Source organism: Phacochoerus africanus, chromosome 16, assembly GCF_016906955.1.
Source record: "Phacochoerus africanus isolate WHEZ1 chromosome 16, ROS_Pafr_v1, whole genome shotgun sequence".
Classification (NCBI taxonomy): Eukaryota; Metazoa; Chordata; class Mammalia; order Artiodactyla; family Suidae; genus Phacochoerus; species Phacochoerus africanus.
The window spans coordinates 38,804,065-38,829,509 of NC_062559.1; the positions used below are offsets into that span (position 1 = coordinate 38,804,065).

Genomic DNA, 25,445 nt, shown 5'->3' on the forward strand with positions numbered 1-25,445 from the left:
CAGACAAAGAGTTTAATTAAAGACATAGTTATTTGTGTGTAACAGACTGGAGGGACCAATCTGAGAACTTTTCTCAGACTTCATAGTTCTCATTCTCTTTCTTGCCTTTACTTTTTGTTTCCTTGGAGTTCTGGAGTGTTCCCACTCCTTAGTGTTTGGGAGTATTCTCATTCCGGAGCACTAAGTTTAAGAGAAGACGCTCAGCCTGGCCTGGTGGGCATTTTTTTGTCTGGCAGATGCTGAAATTTACACGTCAAACTGGAGACCAGAAACTCTCTTAATTGATTTATTTCCAAATTATTCTCTCATATTCTCTTTTTTAAGCATTTACACAGGAAGAAAACTCATTCCAAGGGTAATTTAATATCATTTTGAGTCAGCTGTAATTACTTTTGTTTTCTCTTTGAACTTTGCGTGTTTCCTTATGCTTTGGTAAATAGAGGTAAAAACCTGGATGATTAACAAAGCCTGCCAAAGTGTGATGACTGATTGGAATCCACTTCACTTAGGATTTGGGAAAGAAGCTAATTATAAAATTATTAAATGTTAGCACTGAAAAGTATTTTTAAGATCTTTTATGTTACTACCCCCTCATTTTATACCTCAAGAAGCCAAGGCTCAAAAGGTGCGAGTGGGGTTTAAGTGTAAATGTGATAAATGTTTAGCAAGCTTAGATGCTTTAAAATTTGTGCAATAGGAGCTTTCATATTTTCTGACAGTGGTGGTAATATTGCAGAAAAAAGCCTTTTTTTTTTTTTTTTTTTTTTTAACTGCTAGGGAATGCTGAACTGTAATGGGGGAAAAAAAAAACAAAAAACAATTTTAAGTATTCTGAATACTAAATCTTTCTGTTCAGCAAAATAAAATGAGCTATGTGGTAGTCTCCAAGGACCTGAGGGTAAATGCTGGAGACACTATTCTAGATTCATGAAACGTCACAGCATTTCCTAGTGATTGTAACTTAGAACAGTCTTTGTCAATAAGCAAAGTTTAATCTCCCCTCCTGGCTATGCAGGGCATGAACTTATACCAGAAAATCTGCCTCTCTGCTTAATTAAGCAAAGAGCTATAATCATGAAAGATGCTGGGCCATATCGTATATTATAATAGAACACTATATAACTTTGAGCTACAGAAGACCTTCACAGACAAAATAAGAAATGCAGAAATAAAGAAAAATACTGACATTTTACTATAAAATTAACTACACAAAAATTAATTTTTTTCTGGCAGAATACTCCATAAATTATATCAAAAGTGTTTGTCACACATAATGATGATAAAACTTAGATATCCCTAATGTTTAAATGGGGAAATAGAATCCAATAGAAAAACAGACAAGACTGTGAACAGGCAGTTTACAGAGGAGGAAATGAACATTGTCAAACAGACAAACAAAAACAACCCACTAGAATGATGCTGTGCACAAGTGGGCAGGAAGTACAAATCACAATAGCAGCGAGAAGAAAATTTCCACCATTCAGTGGGCAAAGTGTAAAAGGATTGGGGCGCATTTGGTGCCATGTTACAGGGAAACGGGGAAATGCACCCATCGTACAGTGGTGGGGGTGGGGACTGGAATGGCTTTTCTGGAAAGTTCATGTTCTTTGATTTGGCAGTCTTACAAGTCAGGTATATCCAATAGAGATAAAAGCATCAGTTTTTACATGTACAAAAATGTTATTTTAACATTTTAAAGATTATAGCAAGGAATTAAAAAACATCTGTATGTCCAATAACAGTGAAAAGGCTGAACGAATTGCAGTATGTTTGTACTATGCAGTATTTGACATCTATTCAAAAGAATGCCTTGGATTACATGTATTGATAAGGAATAATCTTTATGATAGATTAATTAGAAAAGGAAAACATTTCAGAGGGATGTTTAAAAACATTACAAAATATATTTATATGGAGACAGAGAAAAATTTGGAAGAATGGACATACTCGAATGTCATTGCTGATTATCTTAGTTGAATGGGATGGGGGGAGAGTGGCTAGGAGGGGAAACCATTTTTAAAATATATAGACCTTTAAAATATGTAGACTTTTTGTCTTGTTAGAATATGCTTAAATTATTAAAATAAATTTATCTATTTAACATCTAGTGTTTAAATACATAATTATTTATTTAAGCCCATCACTCATTGTTAAGCTTGCCAAAGTCTCATCACTTGCAGTGAGGGCTAGGGTTTGCTTGCTTGCTGGTCTCTTGAAGTAGTCATACTGCATCTCTGAGGAGAGAACCCTGACTTCTGCTCGCTGGCCTGTCCTACTTTCTGGCTCTTTATCTATCCCTCTTATTTCTGTGATCCATCACTTCAACTACTCCCTGGCCAGTGTGCTATTCCTTTGCTGCTTTGTATTTCATTTGTGCCAGTCTAAGTTAGTAACTGGTAGAGAAAAATCACACAGTCCCTACCATTAGCATCTGTATCAATCTGTGATATTGAGCTTCAGTTGCTCCCTTAAAGATGGCTCTATATAGCTCTCTGTTTTCCCTCCTTATCTCTCCCCTTAAATGCAAGGATTATTTCAGACACCCCCCTCCTTTTCCCTCCAACCTTTAGCACTGCCACCTCATCTCTTGAGCAGCAAGTGGCTCCATGCTCTGACTCTGAAAATGGCAACCCCATACTCTATAGTCCTTGACACTGGACATGTAAACTACACCCTCCTCTTGGGTCGAGGCTGACTGCCCCCTTGCAGGGGATCCCAGCCCTTCCTGTCTCTTCTGGGGGAGGTGCAGAGGGTGTGTGTGCTCGCTTCGTGTGCTGCCCTCTCTTGTATCTTCTCTGTGTTTCCTCATTTCTGCATCCTGAAGAATAGACATAATGGCCTAGAATTCCTGTGTCTGATTCTTTGTTACTTCTCTGTGTTATACACGTATATGTTGGATGGATAGAAAGGAGAGATATTTGAGTAAAATAATGAGAAAGGAACGTGATCTAAATTAAAGAGAGTAAGAAGATCTCACGAGTAGAGATGAAAGAAATGATGGAACAAACCTAAAAACAGCCTTTCTTTCCCCTGCTCAGATGCTGCTGACTGGGGTGGCAGGAGAGTGGGCAAGTATTTCACTCTTACCTGAGCAAATGAGAGCTTAATTGTTAGGACTGCCAAATCATACCATTGTGGGTTCTTAGCTAGACTTGTAAGCCAGATTCTCCTATTTTGGTATTTGTGTTGTATTTTCCAATCTTTTGAAAATGAATGAGAGATAAAACTTTATCTGTAAACTAGTGTTTTCCAAGCATGTTCTGTAGAAAAGTAGCTTGGAGATGGGGTTTGAGAAATACTGATTAGCGGAATCTTTAATGTGCTAACATGATTTGTGAATTTCCAAGAGCAGGAGACAGTGTGACGATTTCCCGCTTTGTGACCATAAAGCACTTTCCTGCACATCCTCCCATCCCCTCTTCTGTGTATCATATACCAAGAAAAATAGATTGAGAAATGCTGAGGGACACTAAAATGTAGTACTAAAGAATTACAAAAAAAAAAAAAAACAAAGAAAAGGAAAGATCAGGTTGCATGATACCCAGTGAAATGACTATTAAGAACTTTTTAAATTCGTTATCAGTTTGTGTGTTTTTCTGTACATTTCAAAGATGGTAAATGATTTTTTAAAAAATGAAACTTGCTTTGACAAATGATACACTTGAGGAAATAAGCTATTTTATAAATAAGTATAGTAGAGTTCTGGTGTGGCTAAAACTTTTTGTAGTACTAGCAGAGTATCATGCTGTATTATTTCAAGGTTTTACTAGGATTGACCTGGTTTCTATTGTTCAAGTTGCATTTTCTTATCTCTTTTCCAGTGGCAGCCGATTAGGAGGCCTGGTTACGGTGTTGTGCTTCTTTTTCAATCATGGAGAGGTAGGTAGTCAACAAATATTTTCAAAATCTTTAGGGTTTTTTTCTTCTAGAAATACAGGTTTCTTCTTTAGGTGGTCAAATATTTTTTAAAATTTTAGGAAATTTTGCTTATAGAAATAAGTTTCTTTAAATTTTCTGTAGTAGCATTCATTAAATTTTTGATCTTATTTTGATGCAGATTTTAAACACTAGCATTTATCTTAAGTTATCTTTTCATGACCATTGTATCTTTTATGTGATATATTTCTTAGTGGTTTGAAGAAATAATGGGTCTATGTTAATTCTAAATGTAATTTAAAACTGCGAAAACTCATGTTTTAGCTATAATAACACTAATCTGGCCATGGATATAGTTAACTTCCTATGCGGGGGTAACTTTTTGATGTAGGATTATAGCTAAAGTGTGCCTGTAATTTTAAGGCATTTGTATTAAACTTTGACTTACTTTTAAGTATCCTTTATAGAATATTTTATTATATCTATAAATTTGCACAATCCATGGGCTTTCTAAAGAGAATAGCATTGTAAAAAGCATGGACTCCAGATCCAGGCTACTTGCGTTCAGATTCTGGCTTTGCCATTTAGTGGCTCTGCGACTTGGGCAAATCATTTAATCTTATCCACTTTAGTTACCTTTTTGTAAATTGGTGTAATGATGTTACCCATCTCAGGGGATTATTGGGGAGAGTAAATGAGTTCATCTGTGTAATGTGCCTAGAACATGTTTGACATGTAGTTATTATGTAATCATTAGTTTGTGTAATTGTTAGTTTGTATTACTATTAGTAACTTATATTATAGTTGTGGGAGTTCCCACTGTGGCTCTGAGGTAAAGAACCAACAAGTATCCACGAGGATGCTGGCTTGATCTCTGGCCTCCCTCAGTGGATTAAGTATCTGGCATTGCCATGAGCTGTAGTGAAGGTCACAGACGTGGCTCAGCTCCTATGTTGCTGTGGCTGTGGTATAGGTTGGCACCTGCAGCTGCAATTCGAACCCTAGCCTGGGAACTTCCATAAGCTGCACATGCGGCCCTAAAAAAAAAAATTAAATAAATCATAGTCATAAATGTATAATATGTATCTGTCTGGTATTCTTTCATGGTAAATATGGTGTGAGGGGAAAGAAAAGAAAGGCCAGATTGCTTTGTGTGAAGTAACTTAATGCTTCTATGTGTTTCTGTGCTATGTATGTACAGTATTTGAGTATGCACATGTTACAAAGTCCTAAGAGTAGTCATGTAAAAACTTAACTGAAGTCTGAAACTTGAACTTCTTTTTGTTATTCAATGGCTTACTGATGGATATTCAGTGGCTTACTGATGGATATTGAACTAACACATCCTTAGAGTTTAGAATCACAGAAATGTAAACCTAGAGTGGCTTTATAGATTAGAGCATTTGACAGAGGATTGCAATATGACATCAGTTAATTGGTTTGGTCTGAATTTTGAGCAAGAGAAAAAGAATTATTTGATGCGTTTTGACTATGGCTACTGCTCAGTGCCTTAGTGTGGACCATTTGGAAGCACAGATCTGTGAGAATTGACTTAAGAAATAGGAAATAATCACTTAACAATGAAAAAAAGGAGCACTGAGTGTTCACAGTGAGATGTTGAGAGGAAGGGAATTATTGAAAAATTTGAAGCCAAGGCACAGTTTTAAAGACTACTGTCTGTTAAGAAAAATCTGTGATACCCTTGGTGAAAATTAAAGGTTACTAATTCTTGATCTTGTGTTTTTTGAGTGATTTTAATATTCGTGTAGCATGAACATCATTTCTTAGAAAGTCTTTTTAGTTTGTAACAGTGAAATTTAGACAGTTCAGTTCATTTTTCAGATTAATAAATTTTTTTTATATTTTTCAGCTACTTGGTATATTGAAGCATGCTTAGGGATCATTTTCTACTTAGGAAAAGGTAAACTAAATGAGATTAGAATTAGAATTGTAGTTTTACTGAATGAGTCAAGTAGATAGTTGTACTTACATCAGTAGCTGTAGCTTCAGAGCAGAAAAACGACCACTTGGAGTAATGACAAGTTAAAACTGAGAACATAAATGGCAGTTTGGGGTAAAATAATCATGAGAACTCAAGTAACTAAAAACTATTTTATTGTAATTTTATACTTATTTTGGTTTTCAGATTGTGAGATTTTCAGGCCATTGTTTTCTTCTGATTCTTAAAAATATTGCCTGAAGCACATATTTTTTTATATGAGAGGAAGCTTGTACTCTGGTAATACCTATTTATGCATTTTGTGAGCTTTGCCAGAGAATCACAGTCTTTGGCTCAATGGGATTTCTGACGGTTTACTACTTGTTATCCCACTTTCTTCTTTTTCTGTCTTTTTTTTTTTGCCATTTCTTGGGGTGCTCCCTCGGCATATGGAGGTTCCCAGGCTAGGGGTCTAATCAGAGCTGTAGCTGCCAGCCTTCGCCAGAGCCACAGCAACGCTGGATCCGAGCCACATCTGCGACCTACACCACAGCTCACGGCAACGCCAGATCCTTAACCCACTGAGCAAGGCCGGGGATCAAATCTGGAATCCCATGGTTCCTAGTCGGATTCGTTAACCACTGAGCCACAATGGGAACTCCTGTTACCCCTCTTTCTTAAAAAAGTTACTTAAATCATGTGATTTATGTGCCAAAAAGTAATTGTGAATTGTTTCCTGCCTTTAAGTTCTATTTCCACTATTTCGTTTGCTCTGTACTTGCATCTAAGCTAGTATATGATTAAATCTTTTCTTTATCCATTCATCTATTTTTTTTTGAAGTATAGTTTATTTATAAGGTCATGTTTCAGGTTTTCAGCAAAGTGATTCAGTTTTATATATATGTGTTTGTATGTATGTATATGTGTATATATATGTGTGTATACACACACACACACACCTACATATACTCTTTCAGATTCTTTTCCCTTATAGAGTATTACAAAATATTGAGTATAGTCCCTTGTGCTGTACAGTAGGTCCTTGTTGGTTATCTGCTTTATGTATAGGAGTGGGTGTGTCAATCCCAAACTCAGGCATGGAGGGTGAGGACCTGGGCACTTGGATCCCATCATGAATCTTACTAAGCTGGGCAGGGTTACAGTTTTGATTTGTTGTAGTTTACCTCCAGTTTCAAATGAATTAAGATTTCTACCCTTTGGCTCAATCTCCAGTTTCCCAGATGCTCAGCCCAGGGCATGGTCTCTTTGATTTTACCCCCAATGGAATTTAGAGGAGTTAGTTTTCAGCCGTTTAGTTTCAGTCCATCGTTGGATTCTACTTAAGCAAGTTCCTGGAAGTTAAGCACTATGTGAGATTCTGCCTCCTGGTTGCTCTTCACTGCTTCTTTACCCCAGTTTGGGTATCCATTTAACTTAGTACCATTTGTTGAAAAATCCATTCTTGCCCCATTGAACTGTAGTTGTGCTTTTATCATTAATCAAATGACTATATATGGGTAGATTTGTTTTTCGACTCTCAGATCTGTTTCATTTGTCTGTTTATCTTTAAGCCATTATCATACTATCTTAAATATTGTAGCATTAAAAGTTTAATATCTGGTAGTGAAAGTCTCAACTTTGTTCTCCAGTGTTGCTTTAGCAATTCCAGATTCTTTATATTTCCATGTAGATTTTAGAATCCGCTTGCCATGACTCCCCTTTCCCCCAACACATATACAACCTGCTGGGACTTTAGTTGTGATTGCCTTGGATCTCTAGATCAATTTAGAGAGAAGCGACATTCTAAATATATCAAACCTTCCTATCCATAAACATAGATATTCTTTCATTTATATCAGTCTTCTTTAATTTCTTTTGGCAGTGTTTTATGTCTTGCAATTTTTTATTAGATTAATTACTAATATTATAGTTATGTATATAATATGTATTATATGTATTACATGTATATAATATATATATTACATGTATATAATATGTATTATATGTATTGTATATATAGTGCTTTTCTCTGTCTTTTTGATGTGTCCTCAGTGTTCTTGGAACACTAACTTTCTAGTTCAAAAAGATGTTCCAAGATCACCTAATGCTTTCTTGTCCCCAGATATGGAAGCAGTCATTTTCCAAGGAATCTTGGATCCTATTCATGAAAAATGTTATTTAGAGACCACAAGCAGGGTGCTTGGTGTGCTTACTGCTTATCGAATGTAATCGCTTTTAGCTCCTTTCAGCAAAAATCATTCATTCATACTTATTCGTCCAATAATTCTAATCCAATAATTCAGTATTCTAAACTCTGCCTTCCCCCACTCCATATTTGTATCTCCTTCTTCCCCGCAATCTAAATGTATTTACTTTCTTTCTTCTATAGTACACACAAAATAATTTCAGAATTAGGATACTAATCCAACTACCATAACAAACCTGCTAAGTAAGGTTTAAGATTTCTTTGCTGTTCTTTTTCTTCTAAGATTATGTCCTACTAAGGGGGTACAGAGTTCAAAAGTAAAACAGGTAAAATATACCTAATTATTTTTGCTTCTCTATTGTGTTACCATTTAATACAATTAGAATCACTTATTTCAGTTTCTATTTATACTACTTTTTTGTTTTGATGTATACTTTTATACTGTATACACAATTCTTATTACATTGATAACCTTGAAAAGTTTGGTCTACAGCCACATGGTAAAATAAAGGTGGTCAAGTTAATATTGATAACATCTTATCAGATATTCTTTTCTGACTTGTTTTAAATAAGTAATGAATGGTCAGCTTTGAGTCATTGCAGGTGTAATTTATTCCTTATCCAACAAAGCTGACTGATTTCACAGAAGTTCTCTGCAAACTTTAGGGTAGGATATGCTGATATCTGGAAGTTCAGAGACAAAAAAAGATAAATGTTTCTTCTCATGGAACTAGTAGAAATTCTTTATTAAGATAGTAAAACTTAAAAATAGCAATTATACATCACTGTAACATTCCTGTGAGCCAATTGTATTACAAATTCAAATTAGCATATGTGACTGGCTGGTTAATAGGGCAGCATATTAATACATGATGCAGAAAGAGACTCTCCAAGTAATCTACCAGACCTATTATCATTTGCGCAGTGCCGTCAGGCTCACAAAGCCCACACCTGGCTAAGTCAGGGTCTGCCTAAACAATGGGACCACCCTAAGTAACATCAAATAAAAGATGTTCAAACAATGGCTGTTGCACAGAGCATTTTTATGGTTGGCATCTGGATAGCTAAATCCTTAAACCTCTACCATTCTCTGAAAAAGAATAGCCAAACGCATGGTGGTCAGAAATCTTTTTTGGAATCCCTGCAAATATAATGTTTAAGACAATATTATAGCTAATATATTAGTGTAGCAGTTAGAGATGGGATAATTTGTTTTAAACCCAAACATTATGCTAACAAGATACAATTGATCCTACAAATGTCAACTCTGGTTAAAACTCTTGAAACAAGCCTTAACATGATTTATCTGATACTAACTATAATTTATAATTCACTAGTCAGTTCTTCTAAATTGTGAAGAGAAATCAGTTAGATTATTCTAGATATCTCCTAGTATAAATAAACTATTTGGAAGGAGAAGTTGAAAAATAAGGAGTTCCTGTTGTGGCTCAGCAGGTCAAGGTCTCTGTAATGATGCGGGTTGGATCGCTGATCTCACTCATGGGGTTAAGGATCTGGTGTTGCTACAAGGTCCTGTGGTGTAGGTCACAAATGTGGCTTGGATCTGATGTTGCTGTGGCTGTGGTTTAGGCTACAGCTGCAGCTCTGATTTGACCCTGGCCCAGGACTTCCATATGCCACAAGTGTGGCCATAAAAAGAAAAAAAAAAAAAAGAAATTGAAGGTGTTTATTGCTGAAATTCCTTTGTTTTTCATTCTTGAGTAAATAGCTTAAAAATTCAGCCTTTACCAAACAAAATAAATTAAAAGCCTGTTGTCATCAATATGTAGGTAGTTTTATGTTGTGATATTATTCAGTGCTATGAAATGTGTGTTAAAAATTATATAGCGGGTGGTGACAGTTTAAACAGTGCAAGATTTTTTGTTGAATTTATTCTCACAATTAAAAAAAATCTTGTTTTTTGTCAGAGTACAGAATATATTTGTTTAGTCCTTTTTGAAGCAGTTTACATGTGTATATTTTCTCCTTTATTTCTTACATTTCAAGATAATGCCTTTAAAAGGCATTGGTATTTTAAGCTGTCATCCTATAAAGAGAAATTTAGATTTTTCCTTTTCATTTAAAATTATAGTTAAAGAAAAATATTTATTTATTGAAACTTAAGGTATGATGAAAGCAAATCTGTTTACTATTTTCATATTATATGCTGTCATCTGAAACAATTATATTTGTACGAGAGCTAGTAGAGCATCCTGTGTTACTGGAGAAACACTTCCACATACATTTGAATGCATGCACTTTTAACACTTAGGAGGAGAAGACCTTGCTCTCTGTTACAGTTTATAACTGAGCCTTCTTATCCGTACTTTCCTAGAGGATGTAATTGAGTTTTAGAGAACTGGGTGACTTACACTATTATGAGAAATGAATTTCTGAGATGACAACACGGTTGAATTTGGTAACAAAATAAATGTGAGTGAACAGTCTGTGTGAAGAAAACTTTCAAATTGTGTATTATATAGTTTAAATATTTTCCTACTGGTCTTTGTAGGGGATTGGTAGCTTTATAAACTTTGGTTAGATATCTCTGCTATCATCATACTGAAATCTCTAGTTAATTTAATAAACTAACGGATTTTTTTAAAGTGCATTTCGGTATCGACAAAAAAGCATTTTTAAAGACTTTTCAATCTTTTTGTATCTCCTGCGTAAATAGATATTTATGTTAATTTCATAGAGAATGGTGAGTTTTGGTTTAAAAAAGAGGAGTAAATTGGCTCACGTTTTCTATAGCAGAAGTAGAAATAGCTAATAGTCTGAAGTAGAGTTAAAATAAAGAAAAGGGGTATTTCCACTTGTGGTCTTTGTAGTTCTATGTAGTTTTTAAAGTAGCCATGCTTGACATGAAAGATGTAATAATTTCATCTAATGTGACTAGCTTAGTAGTAGCAACATCAAATTGTTTACATTTAATTGAGTGCAGTTTACTTTAAATCGAAAAATGGACCTATTAATATACTTAGTATATATGCAAAAAATTATGGAGTCCTGCAATTGAGATATTAAATTATCTAAGTCTTAATTATTTAAGATATTTAATTATTTAAGTAAGCTCTTCAGGAAGGTTGATACTTGACTGTTTTTTATTATTTTATTCCATCCCCCGTGCCACTTTTAAACATTTTGCAGTCCAGGGTAGCTTGGTCAAAGAAGTAAAAACAAAATTGGAGTGCTCCTTTTAAGGGGCAGTGTCAATAAAAACACTAATAGTCATGACCATAGAGAGTTTTCAAGTATTGGTTATGGATAGTTTTGCTGAAATTCATATGAAAGAAAATAAAGTATAGTTCGTTTTCATAACCAATTCAAAAATAATGTTTTTAATTTAGGCGAAACATTTTCTTGCTGATACTTTTCCTACTTTCCTTTTAAGCCGAAGTTGAAGTTTTTTAGTTCGTGATTGTTGACAATTCACCATATTACTGTTTCACAAGATCTTATGACATGTATGTCTTCTTCCTGGTTTTGCTGTTGGGGAAAAAACTGAATAGCAAGTTTCACTTGGTATGTCTTACTCAAGAAATTTAGCAAGGATACCATACACTATGAATTTTTTTTTTTCAGTGTACTCGTGTGATGTGGACACCTCCTCTTCGTGAAAGCTTTTCATATCCATTCCTTGTACTTCAAATGTTGCTTGTGACTCATATTCTCAGGTAACTTTGATTTATCTTTAGTAGTTGTTTGTTTTGTGTCGAATAACTTAAGCTAGAATTTTTTAAACTGCCATTATTAAAACAGTGCAATAAAATAATTAAGATGGTGCTGTTGCTAGGTTGAATTCATAAAAAAGAATATAACTTCAAAATATTTACTACTAAAACCTTTCCTTAATCTGCCTTCTAGCCTTCTTCCCTTTAATTAGTGGTCCACAAATACTGCTTGAGGAGCAGCAAATCTGTCATCTGCACTTTCCTGAGCCATTTTCTGCCACCACTACAGCTTCCTCCAAACTAGACAGAAAGATGGGGGAAAGCTGGTGAGAGTAAAGCATATCCTATACCATATAACCCTTTAGAGCAAAGAGCAGTTCATAGAATAAGTGTGGTCAGATACATTAATACCTTTCTACATTTGTTTAGCATCCATGAGAATTAAGCAGTAGATAGAATGAAACCACCTGAGTAAACAAAGGAATGCTAATAGAATTTCTGCTAAAAACTCTGGGTTGGATTGGGCTCTCCCATGTTTCTCTGGCCTTCAGTAAGAGACCTAACAGAGACTGCAGCAGCACACAAGTGGAAAGAATGTTGGACCAAGAGCAGTTTCCTCCTATTTCTATTGACAGATACTGAATTTAGATGGATGCTGCCTTGGTTCAGAAGGTGAAAATAGCAAAATGGATTTTATGAAACAGTAGAACAGAGCATGATGAAAATCTGAAGATGCCTCAGACTAAGAGCTCCTTTCATTGATCTGCAGAACTGGTTGAAGTCTGTTACATCAAACCCTTTAGATGATCCATTTCCTCGTGATGATCTCAGCAGGAATAGAGCCATTATGTGGCTTTACCTCTTATGTAGTGTTTTTAGAAGGGCCTTTCCCAGAACGTGGGATGGGTGACCACTTTTGTATTAGCTTTTAAAGTTTCTGCTACTCCTGCCTGATTGTTTTCCTCTAAATTCTTCTTTTTTTTTAAATGGAAATTAAAGCTTCTTTAGCATCTTCAAATAAGGTAAACTTGGAATTCATAACCTTTAGTTTTGGGGCACCTCGATAGATGTTTCCTTCTCAAACAATTCAGGAAGTGTTGTGGGAGCCTCTGATTCACCACTGCTCATGCTGTTTCCACATCCGCATTCTTGATCTTGGCTTTTTTCTCCAATGTAGTGTAGAGAGTGGCCTTCCCATCAGTCTCTAATTTCTGCTTTTCTTCTACCTCTGCTTCTATCTTAAATTCAGTGATGGCAAACTTTTGCTTTTTCTCAGATTCCCTTGCTGATCTTCTCTGATCTGAGCAGCTAGGGATGGTACTTCTCCACCTGCTGAGTGTTGTCTTTTTTAATCCACCCCGAGGGGCATTATATTGAAGGTTCTGCTAGGTTGCTCTTGCTTCCATGATCAGTTACCACAAACTTAGATTCATCATGTTATGTCTTATAGTTCTGTAAGTCAGAAATCCTAAGATAGAGGTGTCAGCAGTGCCGTATCCTTGGAAAGTCTAGGGGAGAGTCAATTTCCTTGTCTTTTTACCTTCTAAAGGGTTGCCTGCATTCCTTGACCTTGCGGCCCCTTCCTTCTTGGAAGCTGGCAATGGCGAATTAAGTTCTTCTCTGTCAGCTTACTCAAGGCTGCTTCTTTGACTTTTAAGCACTCTTGTGATTATATTGGGCCCATCTGGACGATCCAGGATAATCTCCTTACCTGAAGGTCAGCTGATTGGTAACTTTAATCCCCCTTTAATGTAAAGTGTATGTGACACAGCTTCCAGGGCCTAGGACATGGACCTTTGTGCAAGCTCTTCTTCCGTTGACCATAGTGGAGCTACTCCAACGGTTGTTTTGGCTTCAGGCGCTGCTTTCTCTTAGCATCTTTTAACTGGTTGTCAGGTGCTTTTGTGGTAAGCTTTTTCTTTATGTTTTCTTTAGCCTCCTAATCTTTGTCATTTCAGTTTCATCAACCTCCTCATTTCTATCTTTACTTTTGGTTCTTATAGAAAAGTGTTAAGGGGATTTTATTCCTTCAAGGTCTTTTTCATTCTCCTTGTTTTTCTCTAGTTGACACCTTCCTTCTGTTTTCTTGGCAACTACAGTCCTTTTTGCTGGGGAAAAGCACATCTTTTCCTGAAGTTGAGATAAACTTTCCTTTCTTCTGAAGGATAACAGCTTCATTTCTGCTGGTCATTTAAATCATCTGGTGTTTCATCCTTATTACTGAATTCTGTCTCCTTGGCACAGTAGCCATCTCCTTTAGTTCTTGGTTTCCAATTAAGATTGACATCTCCTGATGGAATGGGTGGAGGGGTGAATGCCTTGGGTGAGCCAAGAAGAAGCTGAGCAGGGTTTTATGAGCTGCAAGTACCGAGGAAACTGTTATAAAGCTAGAAAAGAGACTTTTCCTAATGCTAAACATTATTTATAAATAGGGTTAGAAAGGTATTTTATCTTAACAACTTGGTTTTGCCCAGTTTTGAATTTTAAGTATATTTAGAGATTTAGTTTTATATAAATCACCTGATACTGATTGTTCCTGACACTTTTGTTTCCATTCTTCTAATCTTGGTTCAGTGCTATACTGATCATGCCGTCACCAGTTGAAATTCCTTTGCTTTCTATTGTTCCTCTTTCCCCCTAGTGTGTTCTGTACCCAGCTGACTGATTAGTATTAAATTCTTCTCAGAAATCTTTGTCTTTCATTACTGATAAAATGAAAATCACTTTCATTATTCAAAACCTGTAGTGAAATGCTTTTTTTTCTTTCTTTCTTTTTATGGGTGTACCTGCGGCATATGGAAATTCCTGGACTAGGGGTTGAATCAAAGCTGCAACTGCTGGCCTACACCACAGTCACAGCAACACGGGATCTGAGCCGCATCTGCAACCTATACCACAGCTTGCCCCAGTGCTGGATCCTTAACCCACTGAGCGAGGCCAGGGATCCAAACCTGAGTCCACTTGCTAGGCCACAGTGGGAACTCTGAAATGCTTTAATTTAAACAGTGGCTTTCCAGCTTTTTGACTGTGATCTCCAATAAATAAATACATTTTATATTGTGACCCAGTATAAATATACATGTGTGCACACAAACAACTGAAACAGAAGTTTCATGGAATAGAACTCTTATTACATATAATGTAGTCATATTTTTTTTTTTTCCTGCTCTGCTTCACCCCATTATAGATTGCTGGTTTTTACCTAATCAATTGGTTTTGTAACTCATTAATGGGTTACCTGAATTTTAAAAATACTTGATTTAGGGGCACAATAGAAAGAACTAGATTAGGAGAGCAGAGAGGGATGTCCTCTGGAGAAAGGCTACTTAGAGCAGTGAACAAAGGCGACTTGTGGTGGCGCCTTGTGCCCCAGGCAAGCATGTCCAAGGGAGGACTTTTGGCTGTGTCCAAGGTGCACACCTTGTAGCCTCAGTATATGAACATATGCGCTTCACCTTGTGAAGCTGTTGGGCAGGTTGGGGGCTTTGCACTGGCTAACTGATTTAGGAGTGATTTAGGAGAAAAGTACTTCTTAAAACTAAGCTGAAAGCTAAAATCAACCTCACTCTCCTAAAAATCCCCTGCATTACAAGTTGGACCAGAGGGAAGCCTCTAAATGCGGCTCCGGAACAGCCCCTGCCTTTGCCTCCTCTTTTCTTTCCTTCATCCTGCCTGTGCAGGACCGAACATTTATCCCTTATCCTCCATGAAACCCTCCTCACTGCTCAGCTCATATCCTAGATTCTTGCATACTTGTCTGCAGAATACTTAGCACTCAGAGGCTGCTACTTCTGTGATTTTTTCATAGACACTGTCTCTCCAAATCTATTAAATGCAGCATTAAATATGTTTGGTCATGAATTCATCAAAATCTAGTTTGAAAAAACTCAGTGGACTCACTGACTCAGATACCCTCTCTTTCCTTGGCAGGTTTTGTTTTTTATAGTTATAATGGGTATTTACTTTTCATAGAAAATTGTTGCAATTCAGAATCAGGTATAATTTCTAATCCATTGGTTCATTTTGTTTATTTGTGTCTGGTTTATGTTATAATCAGATCATGTTTAGAGATTCTAATTTGCAGCACTTTGGAGCCATGCTAGAATAGTTTGTGGTTAAACTTACTTATTTTATCTTTTCCAAGGGCTACCAAAGTTTATAGAGGAAGCTTGATTGCACTCTGCATTTCCAATGTGTTTTTTATGCTTCCGTGGCAGTTTGCTCAGTTTGTACTTCTTACTCAGGTAAAGTGCTTATATTTTTAGACTGAATTAAGCTTAATGTGTTTGATTATTAAAACTCATTTGTCTAAAATTATAGAACTGATATGTTATATGATTCTAAGTCCTACATTTTTTTTAGTTGATACTTTGAAAGAAATTTCAGAGTAGGGAAATATATAAGGTTTATTTATTAATGGGTGTTAATTATTCACTTACTAGCAGAGTTCATTTATTGAACTTTACAAGAATGCTTATCTTTTTTTATTCAGTATTGGTGTGCTTAAAAGAGGACTGGTGCCATAACATTAAAGTATTTATCCTAAGAAGACTGTAGTTTTTATCTTAAGCAAAATGTATTTCTTCTCTGAATGATGCTATACAGGATAACATAGGACAAGTAAAAGTAACTAAACAATTTATGTTTTATCTAACTCCCCTACCAGTCTCTAATGTATCTATCTTCTTTCCATGTATACTTGTCTTCTCTCTTTCTCTTCAGATGAGGTCTGTAAAGCAAGTGAAGGCAGCTTATTGAGACAGGGAGTGAAATGTGTGCTCATTTCTCCCTGCCACCACTGCTTCTAATTCTTTATTAGAATGACCATATTCATATTCATATAAAGCAATTTAAGAGTTGCCTTTTAATGTCCTTTGAAACATCTTTCTTGAGAAATAGTCAGACTTGGATTTGAGTCTTAACTCCATTCACTAGCTTCTTGAGTTGGACTGCATAACTTTCCTTAGTTTCAGTGTTCTCACTTGTGAAATAGAGAAGGTGGGAGAAACTACCGTATTGGGTTGTGGTTAGAATCAGAAGTGGTCATGTATTTAAGACCCTTAACATACTAATTACTTGCTGCTTAGCAAGGCAGCAGATTAGCTACTTCTATAATTTTAATTTTTTTTATCTATCAGTTTTTAAAAAGATCTATTTGTACTTAATTCTTTTTTTGAGCTCATCTTTTAGACTCCTTTGTGTTCTTTAGTTTGATGACATTTTAAATGTTTCTGGTTTAAAATATCCCCGAGAGTCACTCCTTAAGATTCACTCCTAAAGGCCTGCTGTGTATTGCTTAGCCCCTGAGTGGAAAAGGATTGTTTCTATTGCTTTCACTTAGTGGAGATGGTCTGCTTTTGGATGGGGGTGTTTTTTTATGGGTGGGGAGCGGGGTGCCTTGAGGTGAGTTGCAAGGAGTGAGGGGAGACAGTAGTATGCTTCTCTTTCCCACAGTTAGTGTGTCATAGCAGTCACCCTCAGCAGTGCTGTGTTCCCCATGGAGAAATCTGGGTAAAGGGAAACCTTGGTTTTTTGCTATTGGGGAAATTTGTTGAGCAAGCACTTTGTAATTGTTCATGTTGACCATAGAGTTACTCTGACATTAAAATGAGTATTGTTTTTGATAATTTCCAAAGTAGATAATTTACATGGTTAATTGAGAGAGCTGTGTATAGCAGAGAAAAATCAACAATATTTGATATATTAACAAATTGACCGTATTTAATAATAAGTTAGCAGGTAAGAGAGAAACGACACTTGCTTCCAATATAGATAAAAGTTTGAGACAAAATAACCTTTTCTTAATTTTTTAGTCTATTCAGTGTATAGGTGATTTTAATTTTTAACACAATTCCTTTTTAAATTTCAGATTGCATCATTATTTGCAGTATATGTTGTGGGATACATTGATATATGCAAATTACGGAAGATTATTTATATGCACATGGTAATGGTTTTTAAATTCTTTTTTTCCATTTACTTTGACCTTAAAACACGCCCCTGATTAATATTTGACTTATTCATTGCTGAAACTAATTGTAACATAATTCCATAACTAAAACAAGTGTTATTCAAAAATATGACATAATTAACAGACCTTGTTTTAAACAGGCCACCCAGAAAATTTTAATTTGGGTCATATTATCTGATATGAGTTTATACATTATCAGTTAAAGAGATAATTTGTGAACGAGAGACGTGGAATGGTGTATTATCTCGGCGCCTTCTTTTAAAATGAAGTGAAATATTCACTTATTGGGCACCGACTATCCAGACATGTGGGATATATCAGTGACTAGAACTGCAAAGACCCTGCATATTGTGAATTACTTTCTGGTCGAGTGGAGGAAGGAGAGAACACAATAAACATAGCAAATGGGTAAATCATGTAGTATTCTCGGAGGTGGTAAGGACTATAGAAAAGGACAAGTTGTGGTACCCCAGGGAGGTCAAGAGGGCCACTGTCAAGGGATGGGAGATTGCGGTATCAAGTGAGGTGGTCAGGAGGAGGTCTTATTGAGAAGCGGGTAGTGGAATAAAGATTGGAAGGAGGAAAGGGAGTCAGCCAAGTACATATCGTGGAGAAGAATATTTCAGGTTGATTGAGCAGCCAGAGCAAAGGTCCTAAGGCTGCATGGTTGATTGTGATGAATATTGATTGATGGTTCTTATTATGGTTGCAAGATGCCCTTCGGCAGTAATTATCAGGGAACTTTGAAAAAAAAAGATCAAGGTTTATTACTTACAGGACCTGGAAATTGCACAGCACACCTGGGACCATACAGTTAGGTCACGGTGGGGTGGGGTTTGGGATCGGTAGGGAGTAAGCATGCACTCGGGGTTCTACCTTTACTGGGGTCCAGGATGGGTCCTGGGGTTTTGAGGGCTCATTCTTTATTGGTGAATTTAAAACAAGAGTGGGAATTTAAATCACAGGAAGAGAAAAGACTGGTCCCAAAGGTCAGTTATTGAAATTAATCAAGATCTCTAAAACAAAGGGGCTTCTGTCAGGGCTGCTAGGCCGGCTCTTTATCTAGTCGTGTGGCTTGGCAGTATGTTTACTCAAGAGATAGCCATCTTTGGGAGTTCCCATCGTAGAGCAGTGGTTAACGAATCCCACTAGGAACCATGAAGTCTTGGATTCGATCCGTGGCCTCACTCAGTGGGTTGAGGATCCAGCGTTGCCATGAGCTGTGGTGTAGGTTGCAGATACAGCTCGGATCCTGCGTTGCTGTGGCTGTGGTGTAGGCCAGCGGCTACAGCTCCGATTAGACCCCTAGCCTGGAAACCCCTGTATGCCACAGGTGTGGCCCTAAAAAGACAAAAGACAAAAAAAAAAAAAAAAAGCCGTCTTTGAAGTGGATCACAGTAAAAGTCACACATTTGTATTACAAAAATTAAAAAAAAAAATCCACAACTGTAAGGATTTATTCTACAGCATATGTATTTTTAAATTCTCTAATAGATACATTTAAAATGACATTTATGGAGTTCCCATCGTGGCGCAGTGGTTAACGAATCCGACTAGGAACCATGAGGTTGCGGGTTCGGTCCCTGCCCTTGCTCAGTGGGTTAAGGATCCGGCGTTTCCGTGAGCTGTGGTGTAGGTTGCAGACACGGCTCAAATCCCGAGTTGCTGTGGCTCTGGTGTAGGCCGGTGGCTACAGCTCCGATTCGACCCCTAGCCTGGGAACCTCCATATGCCGCGGGAGCGGCCCAGGAGATAGCAACAACAACAACAACAAAAAGACAAAAGACCAAAAAATAAATAAATAAATAAAAATAAAATAAAATAAAATAAAATGACATTTATAATATATATAGAACTTATAAACAGAGTTATAAGATGAACAACCATGAGCCTACCCTATAGCTGAAAAATGGAACCATTCTTACTTTGAAGCACTTTTGTGTCCTGAACATAATCCTTCTCAGTTCTCTTGGAAATAAAACCGCTATCCTGACTTTTAAAATTATAATTAACTTGCTTTCCATTATGACTTTACTACATACATATACCTAAGTAAAATATTTTTATTATTGAATATTAATAATGTTTTTAAGGCTTAAAGGATAAAATGGTATCCTTTTTGTGAGGCATGTTTTCACTTAGATTTCTGAAATTTATATATTACTAGGGTTCATACAACTTCTTTGTTTTGTTTTCCATTGTATACATAAAGCACAATTTATTTATAACCATCTTCTTTTTTAAAGACATTTAGGTTTTTTCCTTTTATGAATAGTGCTGTACATTCTTACACATACTTCCTGGGGCATACATATTAAGTTTCTTTAGCGTATTTACCTAGTAGTTGAATTTTTAGGTGGTAAATTATATATACTTTCAACTTTATGATTTAATATTGCAGTGTTTTTCAAAAATGATTAGACTGCTTCAAAAACAGTTCTTGGTTTTCTATGTCCTTTTTTATTTTGTCAATCTGAAGAGCATAAAATGGTATCTTTTGGCCTTAATTTATATTTTCTCTGGTTTTCAATAACATTGAACATCTTTGGGTAACTTTATGGACCCTTTGTCTTTCCTTTTTGCATCCTCCCTCTTCATATCTTTCATCAATTTTTCTCTTATGTCCAAGAAAAAAAAATGGCATCTATTTTATTTACTACAGTAAAAACCACTATTTTCATTATTTATTTTAATGCTTGCATTGTTCCCAATTTGGCCAGCTACTTCCTGCTGGCTTTTTTGTCCTTTTAACATAATATTATTATTCTTTGAGCACTTTTTCAGATAAATTGATAAAGGCTCAGCTTATTCAAATGCTTTTCTTCATCTGTCTAGATGACCTTGTGTATTTTTCTCTCTTTAATAATGGTATTATGGTGAATTACATTGATTGATTTCCTACATTAAGAAGACTTGCTTTTCTGGGCCAAACATAATTTTTATACTTCGCTGGATTCACTTGCTCTTATTTTGTTAAGGTTTTAAATATCTGATCGTGAATAGGATTGGACAGTATTTATACTTTTTTTCACTTGATTTTTTTCCAAACTGTTTAAATTTTTTTTTACATTGCAATAAAAGTTTGAATAATTGCTTAGCATTTAGAGTCCATCAGTTACACAGTTACACCAGCAACTATGGTTGAGGGCTTGGACTCAAAGTAATTGTTACAAAAGTGCTAAAATTGCACAGGTTTAGTTTGTGGTAGAACCTGTCCTGGATAAATGATACATGCTTTATGATATCACCAACTATAGAACTAGTCACTTACTATGGAATATCTTCTTCCAAAGTCACTTTACAAACTCCTAAATCCCTGTAGTTACAAAAGAAAAAAATATAAAATTATCTCCAAAGAGGATTTTTTTTCCTTTTTTTATTGTGATAAAACACCCAGAACATTCACCCTCTTGTTTTAAATGTACACATCAGTGATATTAAGTGCATTCTTATTATTGTGTAAATATCACCACCATCTCTGTCTACAACTCTTTCATCTTGCAAAAATAAAACTCTATACCCCCTTGAGGTGATAACCCCTATTCTTCTTCCTCTCCCCAGGCCCTGGAAACTCTCATTCTGCTTTCTATCTCTGCGATTTTAACTACTCTAGGTACCTCATATAAGTGGGATTATGCAGTATTTGTCTTTTCCTGAATGCTGAATGGGTTATGTCATCTGACATAATGTTCTCAAGGTCCATCAACGTTGATGCAAATGGCAGGGGCTTCCTTCTTGTTTTCTGGCTGAATACTACTCCATTGTGTATATTTACCACATTTTCAATATCCATTCATTCATTGATGGAAACTTAGCCTGTTGCAGGGTCTTTCTTGGCTGTTATGAATAAAGCTGCAAAAACATAGGAGTGCAGATATCTTTTTGAGATCCTGTTTTTGTTCTCTTTGAGTATACACCCAGAGGTGGGAATATCAGATCATACATGACATAGCTCTGTTGTTAATTTCTGAAGGATTCCATACTGTTTTCCATAGTGGTGTACTAATTCCCACCAACAATGGAAGAAAGGGTTCCTTTTTCTTTACATCCTCTCTTGGCTTTTTGATAATAGTCTTTCTCACAGGTGTGAGGTGATGTGTCATTGTGGTTTCGATTTGCATTTACTAATGATTAGTGATATTGAGCACCGTTTCATGTATCTGTTGATCATTTATATGTCTTCTTTGGAAAAGCCATCTATTCAGGTCTTCCCATTTTTTTTTTTTTTGTCATTTTGCTATTTCTTGGGCCGTTCCCGCGGCATATGGAGGTTCCCAGGCTTGGGGTCGAATCGGAGCTGTAGCCACTAGCCTACGCCAGAGCCACAGCAACACGGGATCCGAGCCGCGTCTGCAACCTACACCACAGCTCATGGCAACGTCGGATCCTTAACCCACTGAGCAAGGGCAGGGACCGAACCCGCAACCTCATGGTTCCTAGTCGGATTCGTTAACCACTGCGCCACGACGGGAACTCCTTTCTTCCCATTTTTAACCAGATCATTTTTGGGTTTTTTTTGTTGTTGTTGTTGGGTGTTTTTTTTTTTTTTTTTTACTAGTGATATGTAAGATTTTTTTGTATTTTTTGGATCTTAACTTTATCCAAAATATAGTTTGCAAAAATTTTCTTCCATTCAATAGGTTGCTTCTTCATATTGTTGTTTCATTAGCTGTGCAGAAGCTTTTTAATTTGATGTAATCCCACTTGTTATTTTGCCTTTGTTGCTTGTACTTTTAAACACATGCATGGTGGTTTGTATCAGGGCTGGTTTATGAGAAATGGGTAGCATCTGTTGAGCTAAGAGCTGAAATTGACCACAGTTTCCCACCCAGGGATTCTCCTGGAAGTTGCAGTTTTGACAGACTCCCCGGTTCCAAAATTGTTCCATTAGACATCGTCATCAAGCTGGAGTTGCTGTCCAGGTGGGGAGGTGGATTCTTGGTGTCTCCCACTCTGCCATTTCTCCAGAATCTTCCAGCTTCACTTGCCTGATTTTGATAATCAGGTTTATTCTAGCCCCATAGAATTAATTGTATTCTCCCCTTTCTGTCTGTGGTAGATTTTGTGTATGATTGGTAGGAATATTTCCTGAAAGTTTGGAAGATCTTGCCTGTTAAACTATATGGACCTGTTTTTTTCTTTATGGACCAATATTAAATTACTGATCTAAGTTACTTAATGGAAATAGCACAGCTTAGACTTTTTTCTTGGCACATTTTTTAGTTATGTTGCTAGGAGTTTTCCCATATCATCTCAGTTTTAAAATTCATGGACATGAAGTTGTTCACAGTGTTTTCTTTTCTTTTTTGGCGATGTGTGTGTGGGTGGGTCACTCGTGGCATATGAAATTTCTCAGGCCAGGGATCAAACCTGTGCCACAGCAGCAACCCAAGCTGTGACAATGACAACACTGGATCCTTAACCTGCTGTGCCACAGAGGAACTCCCTCTTATTTTTTTAATCTGCTGAAGTACAGATACTCAAAAAAGTTATATGTACCAAAATAATATGTAATATTTTGTACCTTCTAAGTTCTCAATTTTCTCAGTATGTTGCTTTTCAAATATTATTCTTCACATTTAAATTAACTGATGTTTTTAAGCACCAGTTTTGTCGAACATTTCATAGGTCCTTAGGGTGCAACAGTGATAAAAACAATTTTAAAAGTCCTTTTTCTCACGGGGCTTATATTGTAGTATACATAGAAATAACCCAAATATGTAAGATAAATAGTGTGTTAAATGCAAGTAAGCACTAGTAGGGAAAATAAAGCAGACAAGGAGGGTGGGATTTGCTGAGTAGGTAGAAGTTATAATTTGAAAGATGGGAAAAGAAGGCCTCACTGAGGAGGTTACGGGGATAGTTGAGGGATTTCGGGGAGCATCCATTAGGTTGAAGAAGCTCTGGCTGGGGGTGTTCTGGTGAATTCTCGAATGCCTTGGAGTGGAAAAGGAAAGGGTCTTTTGGAATGAGGTCCCAGAGGTTGGTGGGTAGTGGGCTGATCCTATAGGGTCATGTCAGTCTTTGAACGGCCTTTGGCTTTTCCTTGGATTCAGAATCAAACCCCTTGGAGGGGTTGAGCAGAGAAGTGACCAGATGGGAACTGGTCACCCAAATATCTCTCCATACTTTTAGTACCTTTTTTCTTAATACTACTTTATATTTCTCTTGAATACACTTGGCATTATTTTGCCTGATTCTTGGTTATGAATCTGTTTATTCAAAGTGATGGTATTTTGCTAATTTTTGCCAAAATTGATTAGGAAAGTTTTAAAGTCGGTTTTAAATTTTGGCACTTAAGGTAAAAAAATCTATTGTCATAAAATTCTGAGAATTTGACTACTTACTCAAATTAGTATTGCATATAAGAAAAAGTATAACATGACATTTAATTAATTCCAAGAGTGCAAGAATGGCTTAAACTTAGAAGTTATATTAATATAATTTATCATGTTAATGGACTTTAAAAAGATCAATAATGTCATTTCCTTTGATGCTGTAATAGCATTTGATAAAAGTCAACATCTAATTCTGATTTTTAGGATCTTAATTAAATGAAAATAGATGGATATTTCATGAAAATTTAAGTACATACATATATTTTAAACCAAAAACTAGTATCAGACAAAATGATAAGTGAATTATTCCCATTAATGCCAGAAACTTGGCAAATTTGCCATTGCCAATCTTGTTACTTAACATTGTTGCATAAATATTAACTAATACAATTGAATAAAAAAAATGAGAGTTTCAAAAATTGGCAAGGAAGTTGTAAAAGTATCATGATTTGCAAGTGATATGACTTTAAATACTTAAGAAACCCAAATTAATAAATTTCTTACTGCTCAAAACAATGAGTTTGTATTCATTTATGCACGATTAACATAACTTTTCTAAATATAAAAAAAATAAGAAAATATGGAGTTCCTGTCATGGTGCAGCAGAAATGAATCCGACTAGTAACCATGAGGTTACAGGTTCGATCCCTGACCTTGCTCAGTGGGTTAAGGATCCAGCGTTGCCGTGAGCTGTGGTGTAGCTCACAGACTCGGCTCAGATCCTGCTTTGCTGTGGCTGTGGTGTAGGCCAGCAGCTGTAGCTCCAATTCAACCCCTAGTCTGGGAACTTCCATATGCTGCCGTTTCGGCCCTAAAAAATAAAATAAAATAAAATAGAATAAATGAGAAAATATGAAAAGATTTCTGATGTAATAACAGAAATAATATACTTTGAAATAAACTTAATATGTAAGATCTATATGAGGAAAAATTTATACTCTACTGATGTATGTAAAAGAAGACAAATGAAAATAACATGGATTATTTTCTGATCTAAAGATTCAGTATTCTATAGATGTAATTAAAATATGTACATTATATAACAGCAATTCTAATAAAAATAGCAATTTTTGAAACAGGCTGATTATAAAATTCATATGGAAATTTATGTATATGGATCAAAAATAAAGCTTCTGGAAGAAAATACAGATTATTTTATTTTTAAAGGTTTTTCTAATAATGGAGTTAAATCTTGAAGACCTAAAGAAAATGAGTGATAATAAATATGACTAACATAAAAATTTAGAAGAACTGTAGTAGAGAAATACCACAAAGAAAGATAAAAATGAACTGAAAAAAATATTTACAATATGTTTTCTTGATATTCTATAATATATGAAGTGGGTACTTAGGGAAAATACCAAGACCTAATGGAAAAATGGGTTATGGGAGTAGGTGGTTCATACACACACCAAACAATATAAGCAGCAAATAGAGGAAA

At 35.9% G+C, this 25,445-nt stretch overlaps 1 protein-coding gene across 2 annotated transcripts in view; it reads left to right on the top strand.

Annotated features, from left to right (window-relative positions):
• The window catches only part of DPY19L1 (dpy-19 like C-mannosyltransferase 1), a 101,019-nt gene that overhangs the window by 38,813 nt on the left and 36,761 nt on the right, over positions 1–25,445 (top strand). For both annotated transcript variants that reach the window (XM_047763095.1, XM_047763094.1), the window contains 4 exons: positions 3,822–3,879; positions 11,607–11,698; positions 15,840–15,939; positions 17,565–17,642. In XM_047763095.1, coding sequence (XP_047619051.1) covers positions 3,822–3,879; positions 11,607–11,698; positions 15,840–15,939; positions 17,565–17,642 — 328 coding nt within the window. The remainder of the gene's footprint in view (positions 1–3,821; positions 3,880–11,606; positions 11,699–15,839; positions 15,940–17,564; positions 17,643–25,445) is intronic.